The sequence below is a fragment of the Montipora foliosa genome, chromosome 4, assembly GCF_036669935.1.
Source record: "Montipora foliosa isolate CH-2021 chromosome 4, ASM3666993v2, whole genome shotgun sequence".
In the NCBI taxonomy this organism is placed as follows: Eukaryota; Metazoa; Cnidaria; class Anthozoa; order Scleractinia; family Acroporidae; genus Montipora; species Montipora foliosa.
This window is the reverse complement of record NC_090872.1, coordinates 25,999,904-26,027,782: the sequence shown is the minus strand read 5'-3', so window position 1 is coordinate 26,027,782 and position 27,879 is coordinate 25,999,904. Positions and strand designations below refer to the sequence as shown.

The window sequence follows — 27,879 nt, the reverse complement described above, 5'->3', positions numbered from 1 at the left end:
TCGATAAGAGTACAGACAACGCTGAACCACTTTCGATTTGTTAAATAGACCAAATCGGCTAACTCGATATTGTACCCATTTCAAATCTCCCGGGGTTAAGATTCTTTTTGTATTGTATTTGCATTATAATGTAGTACTCACATTAAAATGATGTGGAAATACTTGGAACAAAACGTTTTATTCCCAAAAGGTTTGAAGTGGATACAACTTTGAGTTACCCGATTTGGCCTATCGTTTATTCTCCCGAAAATCCTGGTTGAAAAATACACTTCTCTGACGCTGATGGAGACTAGGCCACTTTGGATGAATCTTGCTCTTGGATGATGGCATCTTGCTTAGGACGAGTCCCGCTAGGCTCAACTCCGTCTAAATCAATAGACCTTTCTCCAAAATGGCGGCCGAAAATTCAAATACCAAGAAGTGATTTGAAAAACACTTAACTATAAAAAACTGCGATAAAACATATCTACACATTCTTAAAAATACTTAAAACTTAGTTAAAAACTTTGTTTAAAAACGACGACGTTTTGACGATAGCTCATTATCAAGTCAAAATTATCAGAAAATTGCTTTACTACAAATACTAAAAGAACAATAGTTGATAAGGAGCCTGTATAGTGAAAGAAAGGAACAATGAAAATGAAAAAAAAAGTCCGTCTGGATATTCAAATTAGGCTTAAGACTCTTAATGAGGAGCACTTTCTTAAGACCTTACATTGGCATTCTTTCAAAAGATTTTTACTACCGTGAGCTTGCAGAAAATGTCGACCAATTGCCAAATTTTTGTACATTTAAAAACCTATACCAGCACTCGAAAGAACACCTTTACTTTAGTAACCCTGCAAAGTTTCAGCATATCAGGTGTAATATCAGCTGAGAAAATGTAAGATGAAAAGTGAAAAATTTACAGACGTTTGTATGATTGCGGGTATGGCGTACAAACGTCTGTAAATTTGTCAAATTTTAACTTACATTTTCTCAGCTGATATAACACCCGATATGCTGAAACTTTGCAAGGCTACTAAAGTAAAGGTGCTCTTTCTATTTCTAGCATCAGTTTTTGGTTCAGTTCAATTTTAACTCATTTAAATCTGTTGCCGACATTTTGGAGAAGGGTCTATTCACCCAAATCGGTTTTGCAGTCGACAAGTTGTGTTAATTTTGAGTCAGCGATTGCGTTGACTTAATGACTATCGTAAATTAATCCTCCAGATGGACGCTGAAAGAGGATTTCCACACGCACGCGTGCAGAGTATACAATCAGAAACGCACAAATATGCACTGTAGTTAGGTAACCATTGTGACAAGACAAATAGGAGGACAATTTCACGACCCCAGCCACAACGAAGGGAATCGACACTGAAAGTATTTCACTTGTAAGAACAGGAATGAAATCTAAGCAACATTGAGTTCTGAAAACTAGAAGAGCAATCGACACTGAAAGAACCCCAGCGAGAATGGACACTGTGAACCAAACTAAATTAACCAAACTAAATAAATAATCCTGCTTCTGTCTTTCAGTATACGACTAAAATGGTCACGCTTGGGATTCCTGATGTAAAACTACCTGAAGTTTTTGCGATGCGACGGTCCGCTTTTCCTTTGCCTTTCTGCTTCTTGTTTTTGGTTTTTGACTCTTGTTCCGTTTCCACAGCCATTTTCTCTGCCTCTGCCGGTGTTTCAAGCTTCCTGGGAAACGTTTTTCGGCCAATAACTGTGAGACATGTCGGTCTACCAGGCACTTCATATTTCGCTACGAGCTTGGCTTCTTCCTCAAACTGTAAATTACAATCATTACGATGAACATCAGATAAGGAAAATTATTAGTTTGCAAAGCCTTGAGAGCTCACACTCGTTTTTCTCCAGTGCGCATATCCCAGGTTTGTTTTCCAAACCGAACGAAAGCGTCAGTTTTTCCGGAATTGACTTATTGGTTCTGTTGTCTGCTCCGAGAGGTTTACGCAGGGTACTCCGGTCTTTCCTTCTCTCAAGCAACATTTATTACATTTGAGTTCCTTTGATTTGCAGTCAGTGCCCCGAACCAGCATCAAATCAACTTTGGTGCGAAAAAAAGCGACGATCGATAACACAATCATTCTGACCAATCAGAAAAGAATAAAACTGTAAATTGAATCCAATCAGAACTCAGAACTATACATAGGCAAAACGCGTAGCCAGCGATAAGCACGGAAAAAAAACGAGCGGGGAAAGTTGCGTCTCATCATAGAAGATTGTAAGAGTATCGTGAATGCACGAAATAAATGATAAACTCTTTCGCGATTATTCCCTCTCGTCCTTGAAAATAAATTGGTACGACAGGGCTTGAAATTTCCGAAAAAATCCAGTCGCAATTTTGCGAGAAGATACGAAAATGTAGTCGCAATTTCGCAAAATTTAGTCGCAAAATCGTCGCGCTGCATTGTGCGGTGTAGCAAAACAAAATATGAGCCCACAATACTTGTGTTGAAAGAAACCGCTGAAAATGGCGAATAATATCGAAGGAATGGAGTTGTGCACGTAACATCGCAGCAAAATTACGCTACAATTACGCTATCTTCAGATTGAAAGAAAACTCATGGCGAGAAACAAAATAATTTTGTCATTTCTTCATTTATTTTAGTAAAAAGAGCAGCAAACTGGCAACTGCTAACCCTTTGTTTCGAAAGAGCGAAGATGAAAACAAGTCGCAAATAGGCCATTTTACAGTTGTTTGCTCAGCGACCAAGCCTATGAATGGCTGCGAGGCTGCCGGTGACCTTGCATTGATACAGACCTCACTGCTTTTATCATGTAAATTGTGTTGTTGTAACGCTAATTAGTCCATATTAACATTACAAAAGCATGAAGGTTTGTATCAAAACAGGGTCACCGGCAGCCTCGCTTCCATTGCTAGGCCTGGTAACTTAGCCACAACTGTAAAATGGTCTATTTGCGACTCCTCCAGATATTTTAGTCGCAAAGGGAAAAAATTCAGTCGCAAATGCGACCGTTTTGGTCGCAATTTCAAGCTCTGATTACGAGTGGTTTCTGATAAAAGAAAGAAAATGAAGGTTAAAAGTTGTACACTCATGTTGTCGTCAAAACGTTGTTATGCAAGAATATTAGGGAGCTTAAGCACGGGCGCTTTTGAGACGCGGACGGCAACCGGAAGAGAACATTTCGCGTGCCAGGACAGTGGTGTCTCCCAGAGTTTTATACTAATCATCTCTAATGGAGAAAAGATACTTAGCAATGTAAATGTTGGTTGTGTTAAGACATTCAAGTTAGAAGTGCAAACTGCTCAATTCCGGTTGCCGTCCGCGTCTCAAAGACGCACGTGCTTAAGCTCCCAATTACGTAATAAAACGCGCGGCGCACGTGCAGCTAGCACTTTGTCCCTCTTTTCGCCACTGCGGCGTGGGGACAGCTATTCTTTATATATATAATAGAGTTATTTTGATAGAGTTCTGTCGTAGAGTTAGAGTTAAGTTTCCAAAATCCTGAATTCACGATTTTGGACTGCCAAAATCCTGAATTCACGATTTTGGACCGCCAATTTTGGCAATCCAAAATCTTGAATTCAGGATTTTGGCAGTCGTTAACTCTAACTCTAAGCCATAACTCTACTAAAATAACTCTATTGATAGTTAACCTCCTGTGGCGTTTTCGTTGCCGTAGCCATAATAATTCTCGTATCTCATGTTTAAAAAGTGGCCAAAAATTTACAACGGATGAGTCGCCTCACGGAAAATCCAGGGGAATCCTCTGTCCTGGATCTCAAAGATTGTCGTAGGCGTCAATAAAGTCAAAGAAAATCCCTTTTCCGCCGTTTTGTCCAAAAAATTTAAAGATTTAGCATCAAGTCTACGTGAAACGAAGGCAAAGGTCGGCTTGCCGTTTTACGTAAAATACAGAGAAGGTTGTGACTTAAGCTTCGCGTGATCCACGGCAACTCGAGCATTTAGTTACTAAAAAGCAAAAACAAAACTCGGAGTCTTTTTACACATTGTTTGTAGAAAAAGACGCTGTATAAAATGAAAATCCTTACCCGTCAAATTTTGAGAGTTTCGATGAAGCTGTTTTATCGGTCAACAGAGAGTCGACGTGAATTCATGAAAAAAATTGCGGCAAGGAGTCACTTATGAACAATCTTTAACCATGAAACCTAATTTTTCCTCCTTTCGCATACCGGAAAATGCTTTTGGGGTACTTTTTTCCGCAAACGTCTTCTTTTGCAGACGTTTTTCACGTATACGACAAACGCGAAAATGCCTTCTTTTACGTAGAAACGGCAAGCAGCAGCCGGCAAACGTAGAAAATGGCGGGAAAATCATGGTCACGTGGCTACGACCCGTTAATTAAAACAAAAGTGCCCTCTCTTTTGTTTTACTCATGAAAGTTTTGTGATTGGTTCTTAGAGAAATTCGTCAGTGTCCCATTTCAAAATGTGAGTTTCCTGCTTTGTTATCTCTCTTTCCTCAATCATTATCTGGAATTTGCTTTACCAACAAGCTGACAGAGAGATCACAGGGAGATCAGGGTCAAAAATAGCGCCTTACGTTTTCAGGATTGAAAGCCCAGCCTCTCAAATCTCCATCGGACGAGACTGAAAATAACAGCAATCTCCTGCAATCCTCCTTCAGTAAGTCGTCTGTCGTACAAAGATCCTTGACCCTGTAAATACATCAAGACCATGTTCTAGAACTTCAAATACAGGACATTTTACATGATATCCTCTTTCATACTCTCGCCTCCCACGGAATATACCACAAACTTGCAAGTATTGATCAGCTCCCATGTGGCTTAGCCTGCGTCACAGACGAAAACAACCCTCTCGTTAGGTTAGGTTACTAACCGGTGTTAGATTACGTCTGCGATGATAGGTAATGTGGGTTGATACCCCAATGGTAAAGCAGTGTTCGGCGCAATCACTCGCTCATGGGCTCGAGTACCGTTAAAAAACTGTTTTTTTTTTCAAACTTCTTCGCCACTGCTTCGTTAAGTTGTTTCATTTTCGCTCAAAAATAAAATCGTTTGAAATCCGCAGTTCCAATGCCGACTTTCCACTGGTTGACGTATCGAGCGTTAGCCCTTTGTAAGAACCCGATTCTTCAAAAACTAATTCCTTCCTATCGTAGCTCCAGCATAGTTAATAGAGGAGAATGGTTATGAAACCCGACAAATTTCTTTGTCGTAGGATTTCGTTCTCTTTTTTGGCCTTGACCGTGCACAAAACACAATAGTTGTTTACTCCGTACTGAAGAACTAACCAATAGAAACGTGTTGGTTACGTAATTCATGCAAAGTGTATGAGCGCAAAACAAAAGATTGTGCACGGTCGTGGACTTTCCAACCTAAACCTTGGCATCTTTGTTTGTTCCTTTGATGTTTACCGAGCTTCAAAACCAGTCCCCGCTATTAACTATTGCTCCACACTACTCTGGTTTAAGTTAAAACTCAAAGATCCATCGTTTCTACACTCAGCCGTACTTTCTAGTGTCTTCATCAGGGGTGAACGAAAGCTATATAACAATAATCCCTCTATGCGCTCACCAATTTACATGTAGCTAACAGAAAAATGAGGAAAATGTGCGCTTATTAAGAGAAATTAGCGCCCTTTTCTTCTAAAGAAAAAATCGTCAAAGGAGCGGGGACGGCATTGATGCGCCAAGCTTCCAAACAACGACGTTGGCCGCTGGTTGGTGCTTGTAATTTAATTTTAAAAAAGTATCCCAAGTAAGTAGTAATAATAATCATCATCATCATCATCATCATCATCATCATCATCATCATCATCATCATAATAATAACAACAACCTATCACAGTTTTCTAAATTGCGGCCCTCTAATCCAGATCGAATTGAAATTTGGAGTGTTGGCTTTTGAGGAGGGGAAAACCGGAGTATCCAGGGAAAAAACCTCTCGGAGCAGAGTAGAGAACCAACAACAAACTCAGCCCACTTATGACGTCGAGTCCGCGAAGACTCCAGGCCATATTGGTGGAAGGCGAGTGCACTCATCACCACGCCAACCATGCTCTCAGGGAGCGTACATTGTACCCATCCAGAAACCAACCCTGCCCAACATGGCTTAACATTGATCACCATTCGGGAATCAATGTCAGCCCCGTGAGCCAACCGTATGCACGTTCTTGGCCGTGTGTGGTTAGTTTGATAAGCATACTCTTGACAGAGCATGGGTTTCCTTTTTGTAATGAAAAAAAACAGAAGGACTTTTTAGTGTTCTTTCAAACATGTCCCAAACTGACTTTGGTCCGTCCCCTGAACTCGCTTCCAAACACATCAACTAGAGGCTCAGGGTACGAACTCTAGTTGTCTTGGACCAGCATGGCCGCCGGGTAAGAAAGGTCCATGCAAGAACGCCACCAGAGAAGGAAATGCGCCTCCACTATCAGCAGTCGAGAAGTCATTTAAAACAACATGTAATCTTTGCGCTACCTGGTAGCATGCCCTTTGAGTGTTTGGAGACACGTTTCCTTTTCAATGTCCAAGATCTTTATGCCTTCAAACTCTCCTCCTGTAGCTAATATACTTTCCTGAGATGGGGAAATTAAAAAAAGGCTTCAATGAAAACTTCGAATAAATAATGTGAACAATCATTTCCAACAAATCAAGAGATCATTAGACATCAGATATTGCGTTTCTACCTTGCAGAAATTTTCGTTATCATGTATACCGTATAGACTATTTTCACCATCCTATAATCATAAATGCAGTACGTTTTAGGAGGTTCTTTACATAAGAACAATACAAGTTAATTACTCTTGGGAATGTTTTATACATAATGTATTATGAACTGGAAATCTATTGTTATAATGCAAATACCCCAAAATGAACTGTATTATGGGATTGACTCAATATGGGAATGACCTAATATGATCATACAGTTATCGGTTATTGGACGTCAGTTATCGGCTAGTCTGAAGTGTCCAAATTTAATAAAAAATTATTATTCCATTCGGTTATAGCCAACTCAAGGCAACACGCGTCGTTGGCTCGTTGGCCTCCTCGTTGGCAGAGGAGGCAGCGTGGTCGAGTGGTTAGGGCGTTCGGTTTGCATGCGGCTGCTCCGGGTTCAAATCCCGTTCTAACCTCTGGTTAGGATTTGTTTCCGGTTGTCCCGGATTCAACTCTACCACGCTTTGTAAATAGCCAACTGGTTGCCTCCTGCCAGTTGGGGTTCTTAATAACGTTTCTGTTAACTTTGAATTGTTTCTTTCACATTGTTAAAAGTGGGGTGCCTGTAAACTAGCTTGATAGCTAAGTGCACGTCCACTATAAACAAAGCATTTACATTTTTTTATTTTATTTACATTTATCTAATAGGGAGCTTAAGCACGCGCATTTTTGAGACGCGGACGGCAACCGGAAGTGAGTTGTTTTCCCTTTTAACTTGTCTTCTCACCACCACATTTATATTGCCAAGTATCTTTTCTCATTTATGAGATGATTAGTATAAAAATCTGGGAGACACCACTGTTCTGGCACGCGAAATGTTCTCTTCAGGTTGCCGTCCGCCTCTCAAAAACGCACCTGCTTATAAAGCTCCCTAATAATATCTCATATCTGACGCACTCTCAAGGAATATTCCTTACATGTAATTACTATAACGTTGTCCTTGTTTCGTGAGCTCCAGTTAGAGTTAAGTCTTTGTTTCATATTCCTTCTCCATTTTGTTTCCTTTACGTTACATTACCTGTCAGTTTCACAGGTTTAACATTGAGATTGACCCTTGCATGCGTGCTGTATAAAAAAGGTACTCACAGAAAGGAACTCCAAGGCTAACACATATCTGGAGAATTCCATTGTAAATGACAGGGCAGCTGTCTATCATAAAATAATAAGTACAAATGTCATAATTTATATGAAATTCTTTTCACCAGTGAGTTGAAACTGTGCCTAATTTCTGAAGCAGGAAGTAACTGAAAGTGCAAAAATTCTATAGTCTTCCATCGATTGTGGCAGTTTATTCCTGGGTAATCCCTCGTGTGAACATCACCAATGAGCTTGGCTGAGTTGTCCAACTCAGGGGTTACTGCTAACCCTTGGGCAGTGTTAGTTGGACAAGAGTCCATGAGTTGTCATGTGCTTTAGCAATATACCTGTGACATGACCAACAGGATAACATTGGTTCCCAGATGGGAGGACAGTTACTGTAAGATAGTGGTGGGAAGGTTAAAATACCAGAAATAGTGTAGCAACGTAAATACATGTTACTTGTATCTTGTGTGGTACACGTAAGTTTGTTGGTAGCAGGAATGGCACATTGGTGAGAGCCCTTTAGTCCCACTCACGTGGACAGAGTTCAGTCATAGTTGTTGCCACAAATGCAATGACCCTGGCTGGTTCTGAACCTGCTCCTACAGTCTCCTGCAGTACCGTGCAAAAGTAAGTGGACAGTCTCGACTCGATCCCTGTGAGAATCGAGGATCGAGAATTGAGTTGAGGATCGAGACTCGAGTCACTCGAAGTCAAACTCAATCCTTCACACTTTATTTTCACAAAGTCACCAATGCAAAACCTTGTCAATTATTCATACTCCATCCAACTTTCGCAAAAGCGTTACTCCTCAATTAAATAACAACAAGAACTGTTCAATATGAAAACGAGATAGCAGCCATCATCCCTATGAGTTCTCTCTCTCAAAACTACAATCTTATGTCGTGGATTAAAATATAAAAGCAAAACAGTGAGCTTTACCGCGCGATTTTACTCGTTAATGGGGAACCCTTTCACTCCCGAGGGAGTAGTATATGGGGGGATTTTTTGGCCCAGTTCCAGAAAATGATCAGGTAATAGGTTAAAAATGTTCCAACAAAAAAGTTCCAACAAAACGACTCGCAGCAGGTATATTGTGTAGTCATTTCATGTTCACAAAACACTAAATCTGCCATTTACCTGGTACTTTTTTGTTGGAACATTTTTAACCTACCGGGTATTACCTGATCATTTTCTGGAACTTAAAGTGGGCCAGCCCCCCCCCCCCCCCCCCCCCCCCAATATGATACTGAGGGGTTCCCCATTGACGACTAAAATTGTCTGCAGGCGCGGATCCAGGATTTTGAAATGGGGGATGAATTTTTGTAATAATGTAATAGAACCAAAGCCAGGTTGAGGTGTTTGAGGGATGAGAAAAAAAAAGAAAGAAGGGGGGATCAGAAAAAGGGGGTGAAAATTCACCCATTTCACCTCCCCTGGATCCGCGCCTGGTCTGGCATTAGACAGAGTAAAATCTATGAGTGTCAGTGGCACTTACAGGAGCGAAAGGGTTAAGATTTTGCTCAGGAGTTCATCAGTATTTGGCCGATGGGCATTAATTTTGTAATGCTTTTGTTAAAATAAAGTAAGCAGAAAAAGCAAAGTCTGCACAGCAGGTCAATTTGCCCACTGCCTGGCCCTTAACCCTAACCCTAACCCTAACCCTAACCCCAACCCTGCAGATGTAGAGAGAGGTGTGAAATCCTAAGAGTGCAAAATTTGTACAAGATTTAAGAACGACTACTGCATACATTGTGTATGGCATACATGTACATGTAGACAGTACAATCATCCTCCAGCTGTCATACAAAGGACTTCCCACTGACAGACTCCTGTATTGCGTGAACAAAACGTTTACATCAATAATCAATGCACAGATACCTGAAACATATTGTACTTACTGCCAGCTTATAAACAACTACTTTATTTCCCACAGCAACAGCATAACTATCTCCTGATGGAGACCACTTCACAATCAAAGCAGCTACATGTATAAAATAAACAGACAGAAAAAGACTTTAAAAACAAGCTCATTTAGAAAATCTTAATGCAAAATTCTCTTAAACGTCCATACCTTCCTTGATATTTGTAATGTAAGCTGATTTTCCAGTCACAAGGTTCCACGTTCTGTGTTAACAAGTCCAACGAAATAATAATTATTATTAATACGTTATACACATTTAACTTCTATCTTAATTTTAGCCAGCCACATTAATAATAATTAACAATTATACTGCGAAATTGCACGGAATATCGCCTGATACTCAGCTGATAAGGCCATTGGCTGCATTGGCTAAAATCAGGTGATATTCCGCAAGATTGAGCAGGATAATTATTTTATTATTCAACACATTGATGACAAAGCACAATTTTCTACGTTTATTGGGGAAAAAAAAGGAAAAACTACCATTTTTCTCTGTGACACACAAAATCACGTATATCGCAGGATAATTTTTACGTTGAGTATGCACGATGACTATTGAGCGCGCTATGACCATATTTGGACATTGTCACAATTGTTGAATAATAATGTACAATTCACCTTAGTCACCTTTAAGAGCGGGAAAAAAAAAAGACGTTGTGGATCATTTAAACATGAAGTACATTTGACAAATCATACTATACAATGCACCAGTTGTGGAGTCAGGGTGGCTTAGTGGTCATTGACCGTGCTTCAGGACCACCTCCGTGATCTGGGTTCAATCCTGGCCTTGGCCCACCTCTGTGACCTGGGTTCAACCCTGGCCTTGGGTCATATGTGGGTTGAGTTTCAGTTGCTCTTAATATGGCTCAGAGGTGTCGTGTTCAGGGGCTGAGCGCCTAGCCGGCTGCACAGCTCCTTCGGTCCAACCTCATTGAGCTGCGCCCTTAGTAATTCAGTCTCCGACTGCGAGAAAGGGCGATTAGCAGGTCAGATGTATTATATAATTATTCATATTATTGTTTTTAAATAGAACAAAAAGCAAGAAACCTAGCACACATACATGTAACCGTATTCTATAGCGCAGCTGTTTACACCTTTTATTTATTTTGGTGGCATCAAACACTATCCAAAACAAGATATTAAATTATATAACAATAATAATTATTATTAATGTCCATCCCATAGCAACTATTTATTGCTTAACCTTAGCGTTGTTTTCTTTTAAAACACATGAATAAATCTAATAAGGCTGCTGTCCTTCCTTCTTCATGTATGCATGCAACTCTTTAATTCACTGTGACATTCACAAGCAAGGCAAAAATGGCTTCTAATTAAAGACTTCAGCCCAAAAATGAAACTAACCTTAACGTTTTATCCTTAGAAACTGAGAGCGCAAGTCGTCCAGATGGATGCACAGAAACAGAATTCACATGACCCCTGTGTATGAAATACATTTTCTTGCTATCAAAATACATTTTACACTGTATAATTTATGCAATATTACTAATTTTTTGGTCAATACATGTAGGTGCTTTGAACACCGAGCCATCAGCCATCATATTGATGAATAAATTATTTGACTCATTGACCCCCTGAGATTGACATTTAATAGATTTTACTCTGTCTAATGCCAGATGATCAAAAGGATGTGTCCTAGGGCGTTTGAGATGTGAATGACCTAATCAAGACAGCGAGACATTAAGTTTGCAGTAGCATGTATACTGTACATGTACTTAACATAAATGGGAATTCTTATCAAGAACAGGAGTCACACAAGTAGGATACACATACATTCTGGCTGACTTACACGTAGCACTGGACTATTGTGCAGCAACCCCAACCAGACGAAGGGCTGCCTTCATAATTTCAACTCCTATTGGTAAGACTTCCAAGTCATTCTGGGATAAGGACTGTAAATCTTATTTCCCAGATAACCACCCCCTTGTTGATGGATTCTGTTGGACATACTGTATGTAAATGAAACCTCAAATACTGTTTCCAAAGAGTGCAACCAGCGTGGCAAGCTCTCTTGGGAGATGGAGGGTAGGGAGGAGAGAGGAAGAGAGGGAACCCTGTCCCACCTTCACCCCCTGAGATAGCTTGGCACGCAGGTTACAATAAATTGTACAATTGTACAAAGAGTATGGCACAGATTTCCCAGTATTGAGGTCTGGCTGATATGTAATTTGTCCAGAAAAGTGTGACTAGCTTGGACAGGCCTTTTCTTGTCATAAACAGGGGTTTCAATAACTTCTGAAATAGCCGTCCAGGATAGCCCATTGAAGGTGGCAGTTTGACAAGTTTATGATAGCATTTTTAATGAAAATCAAGGCAAACTAGCCAGTGGTGTGAGGCAAAGCAGGCGGCAGTATACCGCCGGGAACCGGCTTCTATTGAAACTCCTGCATAAAGCATGAAAATAAGAACTTAATTATTTCATTATACACTGTACAACTTGTCCCACTCATACAAGAAGTTGCTCAGCTACATGTGTAATTAAACTGAAGCTAACGGTCTAAGATAAGAACCAGCTAAAAGAAAGAAAGTTTTTTTGATTTTTGGCAAAAACACAACAGCAAATTTGCCACTTGCTATAAAAGTGATACTACTTTGTATATCACTCTGACTAGTTAGTTATACACTGTAGGTGTGTAGAAATCTACATGGGATTGTACACTACAATAACTTAATGGCACAGTAACACAATAATTACTACTTTTGGCATGTTCTGCAAATAATTGTCTAGGATCAACAGCGGCAAGACAAGCCTATACAATAAAAGGTACCATTTAAGAAATTACAGGGAAGTATAACGTCATCAAAAATTAATCACAATTCCTAGCAGGAACAAAACACCATATAAAACTAATAGCTAATACATGATTAACATAACAAAGTGAGAAATTACACTGTAGGCAAAATATACTGACAATACATAATCATGTGCTATGACTTTCCATGATACCTGTGTCCTTTCAAAGTTTTCAAGCATTCCCATGTGCGACACTCCCATAGGCAAATGGTGTGATCCTCACTGGCACTGAGCATGTGGGTATTGTTGTGAAATGTTAAACAAGTTATTGAACCTGTAATAACACAGCAAACAATGAAAATGTTGCTACTGTACAGGTACATGTACACATAGCAACTTCCAGTTTTGTGGAAGCACAATTAATTTTTGGAAGATGTTATTACTTTTGCAATATTCTAATACTTCGCCTCAAAAAAATTAATAGTTGAAGACATGAGTTTTGAGAACTAACTGAAACCCACACTCAATAGGTGGACTAATGCAGCTGAATTAAATTTTACATTAATTCTTTGAAGATACATGTACAGTTGTACATGTAACAGGTAACAATAAACAATTATTGGATGAGGTTGAGCATGATATCATGAATTATCAAAACCGAAGCCGAAGGCTGAGGCAGATAACACAGCCACGAGGTTTTGGTAATTCATGATATCATGCGAAAACCAAATTCAATAATTGTTCTATTATACATTTTCCACATAATTCATCCTCAGAAACAGAAGCGAAGCGTTCAGCCATTTTGTTTCTGAGGAAAACACTCCAAGGGGCTTAGTAACCAGGCAGACGTTGAACGACATGATAAATGTAATATCTGCAGCAGATATTACATTTATCATGTCAAGTTCACAAGCTATTGTGAATTGATTGAATGCTCTCGACCAATCAGATTTTTCATAGTGAGTCTGGTGTATAATAAAAACAATTATGAATAAGGGTGAGCATAATGGAGATACTCTGGTCACAAATACATGTACATATACCGCAAAGAAGGTGGGCATGTGACTCCCTTGTTTACGATTGGTACAGTGTATCTTAACAGAATAATTATTACAGTGTACAGTCAAACTTCAACCCACGGGTACTTTAAGTCTCATTTAACTTTTAGTCAGAATTTCACTGTCTCTTTCTCTCCTTCTGCTTGCCCCTGATTCTAATTAAATGCACCTTTCCTTCTTTTGGGCTTTATGAGGTCAAGGGCTAGGTCACCAGAAACAAGCTGGGAAGTCTCCATTGAGAAGATGGCTGTCATAGTCATAGTGTCTTGAGCACCTTCACTTGGTGCTATCTTATGGTCATTGACGAGAATGGATTCATCGGAAATAGCCAAAAGTGGTTATACATGTACGTAATTCACTTTACCGGTAATTATTTTACCAACATTTTGCGACTTACCCTCATGTTGCATCAAAGCACCCAGTTCTCTGTGTTCCTTTAAATTATACAGCCTGAGGAAAAAGGAAGAAAGTACAGACTAACAGTTTGACTGATTGGAGGATCAATGAACGAAATGATATAAGAAATGAACCATATACTGAACTGCGCATATATAGCGTAACTGCGAGGATCATAGCAGCATTACTTGATTGGGGGATGTTTGAAAACTCACTCTGGGGACCTGGGAAAGAATAGGTCATTAGACGAGTTGTATTTCATTGTTTTTAGCTCCTAGACTTCATCAAAGTGAATTTTCCTTTGCCCCCAGGCCTTTGCAAAAACTCAAAAAATTGGCATTTTTGACACTTTTGAAAAACTTGCCATGTCTCGTATTCTACCTAAAATAACTGCGAAATACAACTTGCCTAATGCCCTAATTGGTGTGGATTGAAAGCTTAAAAGGACTGTAGATTCTTTTGATGAAAACCCATACCTGATTTAAATGATATCCAGATGTACATGTACAGTTGTAGCAATGAACCCCCTTGGTTTTATTACCTTTGTCCCATTAGGTTTATTTTTGCCTGCAAGCAACATGCCTTTTAGTCCCAGACTGCTTACTTGGTACAAATGTAAGTGTGGCTCCAAACTGCACAGTATGGTTATTTTGCCATTTTGGTGTGAAACAGGGTATCAAATGATCTTTGTAACTTTCATTTAATGTCCATTCCACACTTGAAACATTCAGAATTTCACATGTTCTAAAAGTCCCTTAATTCATATCTTAAAGAACCTTACTCACCCACTTTACATTGTGCGCCCACATTACCTTAGTCCTCATTTTCAGGACCCCCAAAACTCAGAATTCTATGACTGTGTAAAGTAGTCTGTTTCCATCGAACTTTAAATGGGCTATACATTGTATAATTCTGTTTTCCATTGGAAAGTAAGCTATGTTTATTAGAATTTGAGTTTCTAATAATTATATTTATGATTGTATCACTTGCTGTTTGCAACATGTCATGGAATGGAAACGGAATTGTTGTTGAACCATCTGCTTTTGGAATGGCAACGAAGAGTACTGAAATTGGGAATTCCTCGATATTATCATTTCTGGAAAATGAAGAAATTACTTCTTGGACTACATTGTAAGAAATGATGAACAGCAAAACCACCGTTGGATTGATCATTCTGTTCAAATATTGCTTTAAGTGTCTTTCGCTCAGGCTGCGGGTACTGAACAAAAAAGGCAAGGCAAGTCTTCGACAAACATTTGATTACTGATCTCCATCACGATCAGTAAAAAGCCTTTATCCATTGCTGTTCATTTCATTTAAACTGTGTTTTGTGGAAGCAAGCTTGTGTGTGACGTTTTTATTCTTGGTCTGGAAAAGTTTAAAACTCTAGAGGTCAGAAGGTCAGCTTGTGTTTAATTTATTTACAGGAAGAAGAAATTGTTGTTGGATTCAACACCCGTTTGAAGACTAGGTAAACTTGAAAAAGAAAAAATTCTAGGAACGTAGAGTAAGAGCATTTCATCTAATGCTACAACTGTGTATTGCACACGCCACAATGAAACTGTCTTTAGTTTACTGGTTGCGGGTAAATAGACCTCTTTACCTTGTACATTTTGTTTTCCCATTTCAGACCACGTGATGTTACTCTAGGGAAAACCTTTCTTTCAAATGTCGTCCTATGCACGTGAATATGTACGCATAACTTATGAAAAAACAAAATAAAAATTCTCTTGAAAACATCACGTGGTCTGAAATGGGAAAACAAAACGTACAAGCTAAAGAGGTCTATTAAGTCAGAATACGACAGATTTTGCTTTTCTTGTTCGATCAGTGACATGCAAAAAAATCGGCAGGGCATTCGGCACTAAAGCCAGGCTCCTAAGGAACGACCATACCTTATAGTTTCATCCGAGCTTCCTGTAGCTAAGATTCGGCCGTTATTAGCAGCGCATTTGATACAGCCCGCGTGCTCCTTCTCGGCGAATTTTGGCTTTAACTTGTACTGCTCAATCAAAAGTATACAGAAAGAAAATCACCTCATTTGAAGTTAAAGTCACTCAATACCGCGTTTTTCGAAATCGTAAGTTATACCTCAAACTCGTCATCTTCGTTAAGAACGTCAAAACCAACGAGTACTTGTTCATAAGTCCCAACGACGACCTCCATATTGTTTTCTCCTAACACAACAGCAGCCAGGCCTTTTGCTCCCCACTGCTAGGGGACCGCGCTTTTTTTTGACGATTGGGGAGGGGAGAAAAAACTCGTGTTGCTTTTGAATCAACAACTGTTCATACTATTCTTCTTACTCGCTCATTTGCGCTATACAGTGCTTCCAACTTTTGTAGGAGCAATAAAATACCGCTGCATAAAAATAATATTCCGTGAATATCTCGTAGCTTTGTACCATTCTTACTATTACCGTTACAATAACTGGTCAGCGAAAATATAGTCTAAAAAGTCTCGAAGAGTTGATAAAGCTCATACATCTCCACTTCTGTTTAATTTTCTAGAGGGTCGTGGCAGTCTCAGATGAAGTTGCAAATTTGGGATGGGGCGAAAAAAGCCCTGTTAACAAACTTTAAGAGCGTGAAGCAGGGAACGAGGGTAGTGGGGTAGGGGTAAATCAGTAAATGAGCCAGCGCTCACTCCCGAAATCTCGGCTGGACGCGTGAGGTGAGCCACTGTTCATCTCCGCCAATCAGAAACTCGCCTGCACAAATCCGTCTGGCATAAATTATATGTTTTGGCTGCGAAGGTATTCTTTGACCCGGCCTGTTCGAGGTTTACAGTGCTTTTAAGGTAGGAAACATCCAAGATTGCGACAACGAAAAGTGTTCGAGAAGCTGGAGAATGGGGACTGTGTCGTTTTCTACGGCCTGAGTTCGCAAACTTCACTGATTTTCCAGTTGGCGCCAAGGACAGATTCGCCGGTTGAATTCAAACTCACATTGATCATTCTGATCATTTAACCACAAACTCAAGCTCGTATCATCTGGAAACTTCGCGCAGACGTTTTAAGCATTGTTATGTAATTTCTGTTTTCTTAAAATCAGTGTTTTTGGGATGTCTAATGCTATTTCCCCGCAACTATTGACTTCGCATAAATTATATTTTGAATTTACGTCCCAGACACAATCTATCGCTCACGCGCCCAGCCGTCTCTTCTCGGGGAGGATACCCGAACTCGAGTGAGCGGCGGAAATCGAGCCTAACTTTTTACCTGGCACAGACTTTGATGATAACATCAGACCGTTCCAACCTCTAAACCCAAACCAGGACAAATTCCTAGATATGAATGGCACAAATCCTGCCAGTTCGCATTTAAGAGCCCGCAACTATTGTCTGCTTTTGTCGTGCCGCCCTCCTTCATATAGCCCTTTCAAAACGTGTATGAATATCCGAGTGCCACGAAAACTAAATTGATCGTAGATGAAATTGGCAATTACTTCAGAAAACTAGAACTCCCCAGTATTGGACTGGAACTAGCTTGCGATGGAGGCTAACGCGGGGAATCTTTAATTTTCAAATGGAAACAGCCCTTTTCACGGTTAGTTTTTCTCATTTGCGTCGCAATATAATATAGCATGTATGTGAGGCAATTTCGGGCTATTTTGTAGCTTAAACCCGAAATTGCCTTGCATCCACGTTAGATTACATTGTAATGCAAATGAGAAAAATTAACCATGAAAAGGGCTATTCTTTTTAATATATTCCCCGCATAAGACTTCCATTGCGAGCTAGTTCCAGTCCAATACTGAGAATACGAATATGGTCTATTGTCTGAAGCAGAGAGAGGTTTAGAGGACAAAGAATAAATGTAAACATTTTTCACATTCATTCCGACGTGTTCTATTGTTTTTGTACTCACTGCTTCACTGTCAAGCTGAATATTTGATATTTCGAAAATGGCCTATTGCCAATAATTTGATTAATATGTACTGAAGAAAATGAAATTCAATCATATTTTAACATGTTAGCCATGTTTAAAAATAACAACTATCAAAATATTGCGGAAACGGGGCAATAGGGCGTTTTCAACCAACCTCTAGAGACACCAACAACAATAGTGAAATGTACGACTTCTGTTGGACGAACAAAAGAAGCTAATGACCTTTGTTTTCGTCCACCAACATGGCGGCGGTGACGTCACGTGATAAGCTGCCATTAGAATAAAAACAGGACAGTGGGACAGCGTCGTCTAAACCGGGACAAAGTCCCGGGTAAAGTGGGTTGGTTGGAATGTTTTGTTGCATATTTATCAAGATGAGACCTCTCCTGCCTTTTTTTTTTAATATTTTTTTTGTATAGGAAAAAGAGCGAAACAACGGCCGAAGAAAACCCGAAGAGGTAGAGAGACGGCCTTGGTTCGAAAGAACTGCCTGACGTACTGACTGGCCATTGTTATGACTCGATTCCTGAGGTGTCAAAGAAAAGAATAAAACTATCAAGGGAAGTCCTCAACAATTTATTAATCAGTTGCAATTATGATAAATTTATATAAACTCTTTTCGTTTAATCCCAGAAAAATTAAAATTCCTGTTTCATATCAGTATTTTAAAACTTGAATTTCCAAAGAATACTGAGTGTCATTCCCAAGCTTAATAAACTTGAAGCGCAACTAATTCATTCCCCACTAATTGCTTTTGCTAGTCTACAAAATCCCCGGAGAAATATACGTTTACGAAGACAAGGGCCTTGCATTATCCAAAAGTCTTTTCACATGCGCGAGAATTTCGAAGGCCTTCCCCTGCAAAGAAAGTCTATTTACATCGATACGAATAGGAAAATATAGTAAGAATTCTTAAAACGCTTAAACTCTCGAACATGTGCAGTCCTGAGGTGAGCAAGAACGCGCATTTACGCTTCCCAATACAGACGTTGATGATGCAGACGGCATTCTGTCGGAGTTTGGAGACAATAGATTAATAGAACGGTTTAAGGGTGGGCTGTATGGTCCTGATATCATAGCACACCGCTGTTCAGACATATCACATTCACTGCACATTGGATAACAGCCTCCCAGGAGTGATTGACGCAAGTGTGGTAAGCTGTTTATTTTCTGGTGACGGCGCCATTTGGCTCGGCGATTAGAGAACCAAACCTGTAAATAAGCAATGAAGAGCTTGGGCTTAGAGCTGTTTAAATTGAATGTCGAAAGTAATTCGCGAATTGCTTTGGTTTTGCATTAGAGCGGTTTTCAATTGAGTGTCGAAAGTAATTAGCGAATTGCTTTGGTTTTGCATTACTTCACTCAGTGATTGGTTGAAATTTCTCGCGCCACTGATTCAACTAATCAGAAGAGAAACCAAAACCAATCGTGGCTCGCGCGTGCACATTTTCCCGCGCTTTGTGTCGGCTACGTGTAATTACTTCGAGTTTTGATTGGTTTACAGGATTGTCTGCGTCCTTTTTGATTGGCCAAAGTAATTACTTTGGTTTTGGTTTTACGACACTCAGTTGAAAACCGCTCTACTTCACTTAGTGATTGGTTTAAAGTTCTCGCGCCACTTTTTCAACCAATCAGAAGCGAAACAAAAACCAATCGTGGCTCGCGCGTGCACATTTTCCCGCGCTTTGTGTCGGCTGCGTGTAATTACTTCGAGTTTTGATTGGTTTACTGGATTGTCTCGGTCCTTTTTGATTGGCCAAAGTAATTACTTTGATTTTGGTTTTACGACACTCGTTGAAACCCGCTCTAACTTGTCATTTACACCGGTAAAACCAAATTCTCGGCACTTGCAGTAGTAGGGGTCGTGGTGGTACTTACTCCCTACTACTATTTTTGATACATAGTACTTTTCGAATGAGTGCCTTAAAAACAAAACTCATGACTAACTATTTAGCCAATCGGCGGAAGTTAACCAGGAAAATTATTAACGAGACAATCGGTGCAAGAAAAAAAACAACTGAGTACAGCTGGCGCTAAGAGCAAGAAAGCGGACAAACATGAGGGACCATTGAAATGCCTTACGTCCAGTTTCTCTACTCTCCCCCGAAAACGGTTGAGCTTCGCTAAACAGGTCATTGTTGGAAGAACTATTCTGCAAAGTTTAAAGTGCTACTGTGACGAAATTTGCATCTTCCCTATCTAAGCCATTTTGGCACATAAACACGTAGTCTGTCCGAGAAGAACAATGCTGTTTACCATTTTCAAATATCTCTTTTTGTTCTGGAGATATTCAAGTTTTTTAAATATGCAAATTAGCCAAGTGATGACGTCATAAACCCAACCAAATTTGGATCAAGTATGATGGGAGAAAGATATCTCAGCCAATTTGTATCAGAAATACTTGGTTCTTTGCACTAAGATTCTAGGAGATGTGTTCCACAATATGAGCATACCATTTTTGTTACCATGGCAACATACTGGGTTCCAGACCTCCCTGATATTAAAAGCTTTGCAGACCACCTTTGGCGTTTTGTTTTGATATTTGCAAATGGTGCCTCATCTGCATGATCCTGCCAGCATATAAAGATGTTAGGTCGAGTTTGTGGCCTTGGTAAATGTATTTCTACCCTGAGATCACCAAAATGTTGAAATCAGTTGGAGGGGACTGGAAAAGAGTGAGTTGTCATGGGAACAAATTCCTTTACAGTCGTAGGTGTGTTGCCCTCAGAACTATTAGCTCACCAAGTTTCAGTGGTCTCTGTTGCAAATTGACCGAGATAGCTCTATTTATATTCTTGATGTTCTATTGGGTTGGGTGAATGACGTCATCAGCCTTCTCATTTGCATATTTAACACATTTTTCAAACTTAAATATCTCCGGAACCAATGCAGATATTTCCAAACGGTAAACAGCGTTTTTAATGTTTCATGGTACTCTATGTGATAAACCAAAAAACTCAAGGGATAAAAATTTGATCACAGTAGCACTTTAACGTTCAGAGATTGTCTTTAATTTGTCTTTGTGCTAGTATTGTTATAAGACTCAATCTCACCTGCACTCGTGCCTCTGACATGTCAATCTTATTTGCTAGTTCCTCTCTCGTGGCTACATCCGGGTAATGAGATTTCTCAAATTCTTTTTCGAGCATCTCCAACTGCTCAGGCGAAAACGTTGTCCTGTTTCTTCTTATTTTCCTCTTCTGGTTTGCTTGGGAATCGTTGTCTTCCTTGCTACTTTCATTTTCACTGTTGTAGCCAGTATTTTCGGTGTTGCCTCTTAGTGGTTTGATGTCAGTTTCAACAGTTTTGTTGCTGTTATGAATGCTGATTCTGCCATTTAAATCACTTTCTTGAAGGTCTGCATCGAGTGATTCCGCGATTGGTTTCTTCTCATTAAGCTCACCATCACTTTCATGTAACATGGTATCGTCTCTTTCTCTCTTTGTTATTTTTTTACTTGATGCAAATTGTGCTGAATGTGTTTCTTCGTCGTTTTCACAGTTGATTCTCGCTATAAAATATTTTCAAAAATACATAACTTGGTTAAATGCACTATCACCTTAATTCAGGTGAGTGCAGTCCTAAGAAAAAGAGTTTTGGGTGAAACCACGAGGGCATTTGTTTGAAACTGTTCAGGAATAGGAACACACGAACTATCGCTAATAGTGTTTTTAATATTGGGATCTTCTCCGATAAAAGAAAGAACGGCAAATCATTAGGTTTTTATGTATTTGATACTGAGGGAGTATAAACGGTTTACTCTGCAGAATTCGAACGAGCGGCGTAAGGAAGCAGTTAGAGAAATAATATCATGTCCACATAATATATGCACATTACCCCGCGCACTACCCCATACATTCCAAAACTGCGTGTTATACGAAAAATACCTCGAAAAACTCAACGAGTTGCCATAAATTTAATTTAAAAATTAAGTCAAAAGCTGCGTCAAGTTGATTTGAAAAAAAAAAAAAACAATCTTGTACTCGGAAATAAATTGGAATTGAGCGGTTTGGTGTAGAAACAAATATTGACTCTTCCATCGTAAAGGAACTTTAGATGTGACTTTTGAAGTGTGTTACCTTCACTTTCTTGCTCTTGACTCTTTCCACTCTCGGATGTTGTGGTGATTGACAGCTGAGAAGCAGGTTCCAGGTCTCCTGTTTCATACTCTTGAATTGGGAACTCCTCAGGATGCGGCACTGAGTGGCACGACCAAGGAACGCTTGGGTCACAGATAGCGGCAGACCAAGGATGAAATCCATAAATGCTAGCCAGTTGCTGCCTTTCCCTCTCGATCATGGCATACTGAGCAGCTCTCTCTGCAGCTTTGTTTCTGAGGATGCGATTGATGGAACTGACACTTGGTGTGTTTTCCCGATCACAAACGCCTTCTTCCACGAGACGGTCGCGAATCTCCCAAGCAAAAATTGTCGGATTTTGCTGTTTATACTGTACAATTTTATTTACCACTGGAGGCGTGGCAACCTTGGGTTTGCTCCCTCCTATCGATCCAGGCCGGATAGAGCCTGTCTCGTAGAAACGGCCTAGGATTTTGCTGACACAGCCATGAGAAACTAGTAGCCTCCTAGAAATTTCGCATGGTCTGACGCCACATGCAGCAAGCTGTACAATTCGATGACGGATGTAGTCTGGAAGGGGACGTCCGTTCACGAAAGGCCCTCCAAGTTGGTTGATTCCCCCGTGACTTTGAAAAAGGAAGGGAGCTGTCAGAAAAAAGAAAAGAAAGCTATCATTTTGATTGAAACAAAATTTTCTCAAATTTCCTCGATGACCGCAGGCGTACTACAAGTTGATCAGTTTGAGTCCAATCACTTGGTTAGGATATTTTTTAAAATAAACGTTTTTTGCGGCAGGGATGGTGAACATAACACTAGAATAATGTACACTTATTTGTTTGTTATTATTGCTTTATTTATTTACTTCTTGCTAGTACCTGTATGTGTTGGATGGGAATGTAATAGAAGAACTATGGTAATAGCAGAGATAGTTCTCGCGTAAATTAAACAATGTCAGGAGATAGAAGGGTTCCTGAGACTACCTGAAAAAAATGGGCCCGCGCGCAAAAATAGTACATGTATATGACGAGTTCAATTTTTATTCTTGTCCTTTTTACATTTGATTTTGTTGTTTTTTTTCCAAGAGTGAAGGCCCTCCCAAGGTTTTTAAGGAACAAAGGAACATTGTTAATTTGAACTGGGGAACAGGGAAACAAAGCGAAAATACCATAAACCATTTTAGGGATAAAAAAGTTGAGAACAAGTTTGTAAGTAATTTCGGAAAGAAAGGAACCCACGCTAATTTTTAAAGGGAACAACGGAACAATGTCTCCCCCTGGGAGGGCCTCAATAGAAGCAAGGATCTATTTCCGAGGAGACTGGTGACAAATTAGGGGTTTTATTTTGGCGGGAAAAGGCTTTGAGGCCGCGACTGGTCACATTTGGTTTTCAATGTTTTCCTCGAATTTCCATCCAAATTCTAAATTAAACCGAAGGTTTTTCGCTTTAGGAAACATTTTTACTTCATCGGAGTTTACAGTAAGTAACTTAAGATAATTTTTTTTCTGATCTCAGAGCGACCAAGCGAAGGATGAATGGACGAAAGATTGGTAAATGAATAGATTTAGCTCTTATTAACTTATCTAATTAGCTTCATTCCTGCTTAGTTGCTTCAAATAAGAATTCTAATTGTTTTTTCTCTACTATTTTAGTTAGAAATATTAGAACCCTGGCCAGCGAAGGCGAATTAGAGCTGTGTTTATCGAACTGGCCGTTCGTCGTTCGCGCAAGAGGTCACAAAGAGGTCAACCGTAAGACTTGTCATCACGTTGTTTTGGAAGAGCTCGTTGAATATTTTTCTTTCTCAGGTAAGGGCTTTTAATTTATCGCAATGTCATGAGGATGACTGTTTGGGTAAAACATTACCAAAAAGGTACCGACATTAAACTTACACGAATTTGTATGTCTCGTCGAAAGGAATGAGTTAAAGAATATTAATTATGTTGTTATTTAAATTCAAACACATTTCATCTATCGCATGTAATAATGTTATTGCACTCTTTCAAAATTATATGTCACAGGGGTGTAGGCAAATGCTAGATTGCAAACGCAAATGCATGAATGAGTTCACAGAACTTCTTGTTGACTTGACGCCAATGACGAAGATTGATACGAAAGAATCTTTGTAGGCTGCCTAATTCACTCGTGCGGTGCAAATCAAACTCGAAAATATCTCAAGAAATGGAGAGATGTTCAATGTTCGTGCTATTGCGTAATCAGTAATATCTTTTTTGCACACAAACGAAAACGAAAAACAACGAAAATTATTTTCAAAATGCATAATAATAGGTAAAAAACGTACAAGAGAACGCTAATAAAACATTTTTTCTAATTCTTAATTTTGCTGGGAAAAAAAAATGTTCCACATTCCCAAGCAGGGTGATTATGAGCAAAGCTAGATGGTGAGGGAAACTTCCTGCCAGGTGACTTCCGAGCCAGCAAAGAACCTCGTGAATCAATTTTTGCTCAACCTGCGATAAGTTGAAGCAGCGGTAAGCTTCTTCGGCGTGAACGAGTTCTCCTCCCTACTTTCTGTTCTCATCCAGTCAGCACGGATTGTGAAATGGTAAAAATATTTAAAGTTTCCCTGAAAAAGAGTATGAGAATTATCTGCGGAAAAGATATTTTGCGGAACGCCTTCGTTGGGTGCCCCTGATATGAACGCAAACAAACGCCGCTCGTTTCACTCTACCACTAATACTGTTTAAAATTGAAACTAAGATTTGTCCTCGGCTCCTTTATAAAAACAGATTTGACATCGCGTATGTATTCCTTCGACATGTGATCGCCGTTGCGTTTTCCTTCGAATAGCATGGCTTCTTATTCATCCTTATAATTAAATAGTTTTAATTAAAGGAGGAGCTGCAAGCATATGGACTGAATATGGTACACTTTATCACGGTCCAACCAATCTCTCCTACTTTTCGAATAAACTATTACTAAGACAACCTACCTTGTGATTCGATTAAATAAAATGGATACGTGGAGTTCCCGTTCTTGTAAGATTTTGAAAATCAATATATCAACACCCTCACTACTTGCAGAATCTGGGCTAACCCCGTAGGAAGTTCGATAAAAAGTTATAGGTCATAATTGTATTCATTGTGGTTTGGCACAAACCGCGGTTCAGAAAGCTCGGCCCAGACTTGTAGCAAAAATTCAACGCTTTTTTATCCCGTGTTTTGTTGCTTTAAACAATAAAACGCTCTTTTCATACAGATTTTGTGTTTCTTGGCCTTTTTGTTTCAGTCTCAATGGGACAAATCGGCCAAATGAGACTTTCCCCTTGTACTCATAATATTAGCTCAGTTCTTCAGCATCAGCAAAATAATTACTGAATAACTGAGAAATTAAAGCTATTAAGCGAGATGACTTACTTAAAATGCTTCAATTTACCAAAATGGTGCCTCTTGACTCACTCTGGATTGTTTGACCCAATACAAAGAAAAAGGATTGACAATGCCAGTCAATGTCAGAGCCACAACTATTACATAAGCAAGGGTACTGAGAACCGGAGGGGTTTCATGCACTCCGCATTTTCCATAATGTACGTCTAAAGAACTTGCTTTCGCTACGTCTATGCTTTATATCTAGCTTTGTAAATTGCTATTTTTTTTATTGTCGCTATGCTTAGTAATTGTTTTTTCCCTAGATGACGGAATCATAAATCACTTTTGATGGTTTTGATCAACATAAAACTTACATGGACCTTTCGCTTCTTCGGGCGCGGAAAACTGAGATTTCTGGTACAAATTATTGTAATCAACAAGGGTTTAAATTGAAATGCGGTCTCAAATGAAGCCTTCTTAGAAATGGTGAAACGTTCATGACTTTCCAAGAACACATCTCTGCATTTCTCGTTTCGGATCGAATTCAGACAAAAGCCTTCTGCGTTTCTCGTTTTGGATCGAATTCTGACGACAGCCTTCTTAAATGCTTGCTTTTCCTGATAATCATATTCCATGAATTTACGAAAAGGGAGTGTTGATTCCATTTTGTTACTTTTTCCCAACTTATGAACTTACCCCTCATGCACTGTTTGAGTGAGATAAGATTTTTTTAAATGGATATTGAGATAACAAATGTCTACGAAATCCAACTGATTGATTATTGCATTTAATTAGGCTTCATATCGCTCTTGAAACAATCCTTTTTTGCCGACCGGTTATGCTTCTTGATCGATAAACTTGTCTCATGTAAACTTGTTTTTTCAGGAGCTATCCATTCAAATAAGAAATGAATCGAAGTGTGAGATTCAAACAAAATACATTTATTTAACGACAAATATACATGTATTGAAAAGGTAGAATACTTCTATTGAAAAGGCGTGACAGCATAGGTCTCGAGACTAAAGGCGGTTTTCCTTAAGCGGGCTGTGCGAAAAACAAATACTGAATGGCGTTGAACCTCTGAAGGCGAGTGAAATGTGCCAAACAGGTGAAATAATCACTTTGAAAATTACTCGAATATACGCGTATTACATATATTTGACTCGATACTTAAATCTGAAAACCACGCTGTGGAGTAACAAAAGTCGAAGACACGTTTATACAACACGGAACACCTCACGAAAAAAGGTCAAAACTTGAGCTCGAGTTTAGTTTGTTTTGATTTAAGCCAACAGTGTATCGCTCGAGATACTACAGTTTGATAGATGGTTTACGCATGATTTTCCATCCAGGGGGAGGATTCGAAATTTTAAATTTCAAATTTGAAATTTTATATCGTTTGGCGCAAGTAATACATTAAACGGCTCCGACGGAAACAATCTAGACTGCAGTTACAACAGAACCGAAACGAGACAAGTTAACGAGGCAAAAAGAAAGAAAGAGAAAATGAAGAAATGTGTTAAATAGAGTTCCTTGGTGCTGTAATGATGGATAACAAAGTGCACTTACCTAGATGTGCCATCTTCTCTGAGACTGATTGATGACTTTGTGTGGTCGTCTTCGGTGTTTCGTACTTTGCAGATGTGAATTCGCGGACAATCTAGTGAAACAGTTAGTCGTTTTGACGAATTAACGCTTTTGTGTCATCACAATTTAGGTTGCTTGATCAAAAGTTTCCATACCTTGCGGTCAGTAGTTTTGAGCAGCAATTATCTTGCGCTCAAGTCTTCTTCTAGGTTACGTATATGACTTGATGCTTGTTGGCTCCGAGTGATCACCCTTCAATGAGTGTTTAAATTCTCTTGTTCACTGAGAATTTATACCCATTTAAATCTTTTTAAAATCAAATTAAATCAGCAGCATTTTTGCTCTCAGCACCACAGCTGTGTGTTCAGGTTATTAATAGAGTCACATTGCCAAATCAGGACTGAGCAATGGGGCCAAGTGGAGATAGAACACAACAAATCGTACGCGAACCGCAGCGCTCTCCTTTGTGGGAAATTTCACATGGGATTCTAGCAAAGGATTGCCATCTGTCGTTTATGCTTAATAGAATACTAAACAGTCAACAGATGGTGGTTAAATTGTTCAACCCACGTGAGGCTCAAGGTAGGTCGGCCTTAATCAAATTACCCCTCCCGTTCCAATCCTTGATACACCCCTGATTTTCACACCCATTTTTCGAATCATTCTTTCCATGTTCGTGGTAATATAACGTTCGTGAATGCAGTCTTTGTGGTCAAAGCTTACCCTTCCGAGGATAGCTGTTCGGCTACCTAACTCTTTAAGCGTAGTTCTGCTCTCCACGCTTTGGGAAAATGTAACATTTTCTGCATGAACTATTGATTATAAACAGCACCTTTACTCCATTATAATTGGCACAAAGGATTTGGGCGTTTTAAGCAATTTTCTATATAAACTTTTCTTTTATGGAAGTAATGTTGTCATCTGCTGTAGATACATATTTTCCACGCCATACGTAAGAAGACATAAAGAAATACAGATAGCCCTATGAAATGCTTTTTCACAATTCAAGGCAGGCCATGCCCTTAATTTATTATGCATGAGGGGCAAGAAGAGCTATTTTGTAAAGCAGAACGAGACAGAATGCACCCCTTCCTTCAAGTTAGTGAGCATG

At 39.5% G+C, this 27,879-nt stretch overlaps 2 protein-coding genes across 2 annotated transcripts in view; both read right to left on the bottom strand.

Moving 5' to 3' along the window:
- The window catches only part of LOC138000452 (p21-activated protein kinase-interacting protein 1-like), an 18,464-nt gene extending 2,393 nt beyond the window's left edge, over positions 1 to 16,071 (bottom strand). The window contains exons 1-11 of the mRNA XM_068846884.1: positions 15,979 to 16,071; positions 15,783 to 15,889; positions 13,889 to 13,941; positions 12,647 to 12,767; positions 11,044 to 11,118; positions 9,832 to 9,884; positions 9,659 to 9,741; positions 7,764 to 7,826; positions 6,438 to 6,535; positions 4,539 to 4,653; positions 1,568 to 1,778 (exon numbers count right to left, since the gene is read on the bottom strand). Coding sequence (XP_068702985.1) covers positions 1,568 to 1,778; positions 4,539 to 4,653; positions 6,438 to 6,535; positions 7,764 to 7,826; positions 9,659 to 9,741; positions 9,832 to 9,884; positions 11,044 to 11,118; positions 12,647 to 12,767; positions 13,889 to 13,941; positions 15,783 to 15,889; positions 15,979 to 16,053 — 1,054 coding nt within the window. The 5' untranslated portion in view covers positions 16,054 to 16,071. The remainder of the gene's footprint in view (positions 1 to 1,567; positions 1,779 to 4,538; positions 4,654 to 6,437; positions 6,536 to 7,763; positions 7,827 to 9,658; positions 9,742 to 9,831; positions 9,885 to 11,043; positions 11,119 to 12,646; positions 12,768 to 13,888; positions 13,942 to 15,782; positions 15,890 to 15,978) is intronic.
- Positions 16,072 to 18,337: 2,266 nt separating this feature from the next.
- Positions 18,338 to 27,406, bottom strand: LOC138000449 (paired box protein Pax-6-like). The gene is made up of 5 exons (XM_068846875.1): positions 26,924 to 27,406; positions 26,751 to 26,841; positions 21,856 to 22,500; positions 20,830 to 21,287; positions 18,338 to 18,988 (listed from the first exon to the last, which is right to left on the bottom strand). Exons 2-5 carry the CDS (start codon positions 26,761 to 26,763, stop codon positions 18,698 to 18,700), a joined length of 1,407 nt encoding a protein of 468 aa, XP_068702976.1. The 5' UTR covers positions 26,764 to 26,841; positions 26,924 to 27,406; the 3' UTR covers positions 18,338 to 18,697.
- Between the last annotated feature and the right edge of the window lie 473 nt (positions 27,407 to 27,879).